A 5,313-nucleotide genomic window follows, 5' to 3' on the forward strand; every position below is an offset into this window, starting at 1 on the left:
GGCCTCCCCCCAAACATTCCTTCTCTTTTCCAGGCTCAGAGGCGTCTCCCAGCAGCCAGGACCAGACGGCTGCCGGGGAATCTGTGACAGAGGCGGAGCTGAAGCGCCTGCCCGAGTTCAACCCCCCCTCCTTCATGCCTTTTGGGAACGTGGGCACCCCCCTGAGCGTGTTCCTGGAGCTGATCCGGGCCTGCCGGCTGCCTCCCTGGATTATCAAGAAGCTGCAGCTGGATTTCCCAAAGACTGGCTCATCCCGGAGGTATGGGAATGTGCCCTTTGAATACCAGGACACTGAGACAGTGGTGGAGGAAGGAGGAGTTTACACGGCTGCAGGGGATGAGATCACCGAGGGAGAGGGGCCAGAGCCAGCCCCGGGGGTGACTCACCCAGCTGGGCCCGAGGAGGAGGAGGAGAGGCAGCAGGAGGAAGAGGAGTCTCACTCAGATGATGTAAGTGGAATATTCCAGCACTATCCAAGCCCAGCAGAGCTGGGAGGGCATGCAGAGCTCAATTTTAATCTTTGACTGTATTGTAAAAATTACATGTCTAAAAAAATGATGTTAAAATAGAATTGTTCACTGCATGGGCAGTGGGGGCATGAACCCCCCAAAAACTGCTTGTCCAGAGCAAGGTGGTTGTAAGGGTTGGGCATAAAGGGTTTGGTCAAGATTTATCCCAAAGGCTCTGGTGGGAGTTGAGCCCAGGGGGTTTGGCCCAAGGAGCTGATGCTGCAGAGCAGACCCTGGCAGATTGGCCCAGCTCTGCTTTGCCTACAAATGAGGTGACCAGAGGCTCAGGGCCATGTTTGTGTGCTGGAAAAGGACATGCAGAGCTGCACAAATGGCTGACCTCGAATGCTCCTGGGACTGAAGTTTAGTCACTGTGAGGAAAATGGCCTTTGTGACAAAGGCTCCTGGAGCCCTGGGCAGGGCAGGCTCTGTGGAGCCATCCCTGCCTGGCAGACGCCTGTCTGGCCTGTTCTCCCAAACCTCTGTCATTACAGATCCCCAGGCAAGCCATTCCCGTTCTTTCCTCTACCAGAACTAACTCAGATGCCAAATCTTTGCTGCAGTTCCACCCCATTAGTTTTTCCTGGCAACAGCAGGCACAGAGTGCACTTTGTTCCCTCCTTTTATTCAGCTTTTCCTTCTCCAGACTAAACAGACTCCTCCAGCTGTTTCTCACAGGCTGTTTCCTGGATCTCCAGCCGTTCTTTTGGCTGTTCCTGCCCTGGAAGGGCTGTGCCCAGAGCTGGGCAGGCAGCAGTGGAGCTGTCAGCCTGCCCTGTGCCTGTGCCAGCGAGCTGCTTCCCGGGAAACCCACACAATCTCCTTAGGGATCAACTGGAGTGGAATTAATTCGTTGCTTAGTGCTGACTCCAGGTCCAGCACACCTGCTCCTTAAATGGGCATCCCTGCAGTGGGTGTGAGGTGTGGGATTTCTCAGTGCTGACTCTGGAAGTGGCATTAGTCAAGGAATGAGCTCATCGCACCCGTCGTGTCGGGGCCTGAGAGCTGCAGGCTGGGACCAGCTCTGTCAGCGGGGCTGTTCCGCAGGGAGGGTGCTGGGATGGGGTCAGGGGGCAGGGAGGGGGCTGTGCTGGTGTCACCCACCCTGTGCCACCTCCCCTGCAGGACAATGACACCTGTGAGGAGTGGGAGCGGCACGAGGCCCTGCACGAGGACGTGACCAAGCAGGGCCGTGTGGAGGAGCGGCTCTTCGAGGAGGAGATCGAGCTCAAGTGGGAGAAAGGAGGCTCTGGCCTCGTGTTCTACACAGATGCCCAGTTCTGGCAGGAGGAGAACGGAGGTGACGTTGGTGTTTGTGTCACTGAGCCCCCACCAACCCCCAGGAGCAGGTTTAACCCCCTGCAAAGTCTGGCTCAGCTGCAGCCACTGGCATCTTGCCATCACTTTTTAATCTTCCCTTGGTCACAAAACTGGCAAGTTGATCACAATCCAGTCACCAGAGACCCCAGTGGTGCTGCCTCTGCCTCTTCTGTGGGCACTGGGATTTGGGGAGTCTCTAATGCCATTTCAGTGCTGGGCACTGCTGAGGCACCACCTCAAATGCTGCACCCCATTCTGGGCCCTCACTGCAAGAGAGACATTGAAGGGCTGGAGAATGTCCAGAGAAGGGAGTGGAGCTGGAAAAGGGGCTGGAGCAGCTGAGGGAGCTGGGGAGGCTCAGCCTGGAGAAAAGGAGGCTCAGGGGGGACCTTCTTGTTTCTGCAACTCCCTGGCAGGAGGGGGGAGCCAGGGGGGGGTCGAGCTCTGCTCCCAGGGAACGAGGGACAGGAGGAGAGAAAATGGCTTTAAGTTGTGCCAGGGGAGGTTCATGTTGGATTTTGGGGAAAATATCTTCACTGAAAGGGCTGTCAGACATTGGAAGGGGCTGCCCAGGGAGGTGATGGAGTCCCCATCCCTAGAGGTGTCCAAGGAACGACTGGATGTGGCACTCAGTGCTCTGGGCTGGGGGACAAGGTGGGGATTAGGCACAGGGTGGACCTGAAGATTTTGGAGGTCTTTTCCAACCTTAATGATTCTGTGATTCCTTCCCATTTTGTTAGAGAAAATAGGGAGCTGGACTACCAGCAAACAGCCCTTGTGTGTCAGACTTCACCAAAACTGCTCCTTTCCTTCTCTTGGCAGACTTTGACGAGCAGACAGCGGACGACTGGGACGTGGACATGAGCATCTACTATGACAAAGGTATCAGAGCTGAACCTCCCCCCCCCATCCTGAGGAGACCAGGGAGGCTGGGAAATTCTGACCCTGCAGAATCTGGGGAGCTCTTTGCCTCTGTCATCCTTTGAAAGCGTCCAAGACGTCACTGAATTGAAACAGTGTTTTTCTGGTCTGGCGGTGAGAGTTGCCAAAAAGAACAGGTTCTGCCTCCTCTGCCTGGTGCTCTGGGGGAAGTGACAGAGCTGTACAGCTTCCCTGAGCTGTGCTGCCCTGACTCTGGCTTCTTTCTCCCTAGATGGAGGTGATAAGGATGCTCGGGACTCGGTGCAGATGTGGCTGGAGCAGCGGCTCCGGGATGGGTTGGAGGAGGGGTCTGTGTCAGGGCAGCAGATTGGAACCTTCGAGAGATACACCAAGGTGAGCTCTGGACACCAGCTCAGGGGCAGGGCAGGAAGGGCTGGGGTGGTGATGGTGCCCAGAGGATGTGGATTAGGGGGAGGAGTGGCCTTGGATGTGGGGAGGGGGCAGAAAGCTCTGGGAAGATGAGGTTGGGCTTTGTCCAACAAAGGATGTTTGTGTGATGTTTTCCCCTCCTCTCAGGGCTTTGGCAGGAAGGTGCTGGAGCAGCAGGGCTGGACAGAGGGCCTGGGCCTGGGGAGCAGCAACTCTGGGATGGCTGAAGCTCTGGATAACGAGGGTCAGAACCCCAGATGCAAAAGGGGGCTGGGGTAAGTACCCAAATGCCAGCCTGTGCTCAGAGCTCTGCCTGGGCTCTCAGCACTCCCAGCTGAGTGGCTGGAGCAGAGTGGGAACCAGAACTTGAAGGCTGTCCCAGGAATCTGCCTTTCCCTGCACAGCTGGGGCTGCCACAGCTCTCCAGAGCTAAATACACTCCTCTTCCTGATAGTCCAGGGCTCCTTAGTGGAGACTGTGGAGTTAGAGCAGGACTGGAACCATGTGCAGGGTCCTGCAGCAGAGACACAGAGGAAGGACTGAGGGTCCCCACCCTACCTGCCCTGTGGAGGCTTTGTGGGGTGCTGTGTTTGACCATGAGGGCTGACTCTTGTTCTAGAGCAGCCAGGAATAGCACAGGAATCCATATTGGTCCATATCTTCCCTGTATCACTGTCACAGGTTGCCCAGAGAAGCTGTGGCTGCCCCATCTCTGGAAGAGTCCAAGGCCAGGTTGGAGCAACCTGGTCTAGTGGAAGATGTCCCTTCCAACCCAAACCATTCCCTGATTCCATGATCATGTGAAGGAAATGATCAGGGAAGCACAGGGTTTCCTGGCTGCCTCACCAACCCCCAACCAAACCTTTCCTGCTTCCCTCCAGGTACCATGGGGAGAAGCTGCCAACCTTCCTCAAGGGGAAGAAGCCCCGGAGGGACAATCCCATCCTCATCTCCACCATCTACGACGACCCTGAGCCCCAGGACATGGGGGACCAGCTGCTCCGGCGCCAGCCCCCCACTGCCATGAAGTACAGGCAGGACATGGCCTTTGTCCGGGCGTCCCACCCTGCCCTGGGCAGCCTCAGGTCCCAGTCCCACTGAGCAGGGACTGCCACAGCCTTGGGATCTGCTCCCCAATCCAGGCTGGCTCCTGGTCTCGGGGGTGGAGCAGAGTGTTTATATTTTTTAATTTATTTGTAGAAAATTTTTTGGTTTATTTTAGAAAGATTTTGTAATAAAAATTGCCTCAGCGAGGGGTTTTTTCTTCCCTCCTAATTGAACCGTTCAGATGAGAGGAAATAGTGTTGTCTGTTCAGTGGGAACTGGGGGTTGCGTTTCTGGGTGGGGGTTTAAAACTGACATTAGTGCTGAGATCAAGCAAACCTGAGTGCTCAGGGAGCCTAAAAAGCCAGAACTCATAGTCCAGGGCTGCCTGAGACCCGGGGAAGGACAAGTACAGGCAGGGCCGGCCGTGGCTCCGTAACTGTCCTGCCAACAGCTCCCTGCTGGCCACAGCTCCGTGTTGCCTGGGCGTGGCGATCCCACACTCCCGGGAGAAACTCGCCGGGATGAAAGGCTTGTCCTGGCAGCCTCCAAGGAATTCTGCGGGAGGCGTTTCCCCCGTGGCCGGGCGGGCGTAGCGGGCGCTCCTTCCACGGCTTCCCAACCTGCTCTGCCCTGTTTTCCTGACACAGGCACTCTGGAGAGGGGAGAGCCTTCAGCACAGTGACCCAGGGCTGCAGGGTTAAGTGGGAATGGGTGAAGGCCAGGCCTCCTGTGCTTTCCTTAAGGATATTGCTGTGTCAGGGAGGAATTTCACCTTTACTATCTGTTGTAGCCGGGTGAGGGTTGGCCTCTTCTCCAAGCACCTAGTGATAGGAGGACACAGTCTTAAGCTGCACCAGGGGAGGTTTAGGTTGGACATTAAGAAGAATTTCCTTGCAGAAAGGGTGATTAGATCTTGGAAGGGGCTGCTCAGGGAGCTGGTGGAATCACCGTTCCCTGGAGGTGTTCAAGGAAAGACTGGACGTGGCTCTTAGTGCCATGGGGAGGTTGGGTCACAGGTCTGACTCGATGATCCCAGAGGTCTTTTCCAACCGAGTTGATTCTGTGATTCTCTCGGGAAGAGAAAACCACGGGGGTGGGGTTTTGCCGGCGCCGGGACTCGAACCCG

At 56.3% G+C, this 5,313-nt stretch overlaps 1 protein-coding gene across 1 annotated transcript in view; it reads left to right on the plus strand.

The window, feature by feature from the left end:
• Positions 1–4,390, plus strand: part of GPATCH3 (G-patch domain containing 3) — a 5,761-nt gene extending 1,371 nt beyond the window's left edge. The window contains exons 2-7 of the mRNA XM_029963030.1: positions 34–449; positions 1,635–1,809; positions 2,652–2,711; positions 2,983–3,104; positions 3,288–3,415; positions 4,022–4,390. Of these exons, the coding sequence (XP_029818890.1) occupies positions 34–449; positions 1,635–1,809; positions 2,652–2,711; positions 2,983–3,104; positions 3,288–3,415; positions 4,022–4,241 (1,121 nt within the window). The 3' untranslated portion in view covers positions 4,242–4,390. The remainder of the gene's footprint in view (positions 1–33; positions 450–1,634; positions 1,810–2,651; positions 2,712–2,982; positions 3,105–3,287; positions 3,416–4,021) is intronic.
• The last annotated feature ends 923 nt before the right edge of the window (positions 4,391–5,313 follow it).

This window comes from Manacus vitellinus, unplaced genomic scaffold (genome assembly GCF_001715985.3).
Source record: "Manacus vitellinus isolate BGI_N305 unplaced genomic scaffold, ASM171598v3 scaffold_52_pilon, whole genome shotgun sequence".
Classification (NCBI taxonomy): Eukaryota; Metazoa; Chordata; class Aves; order Passeriformes; family Pipridae; genus Manacus; species Manacus vitellinus.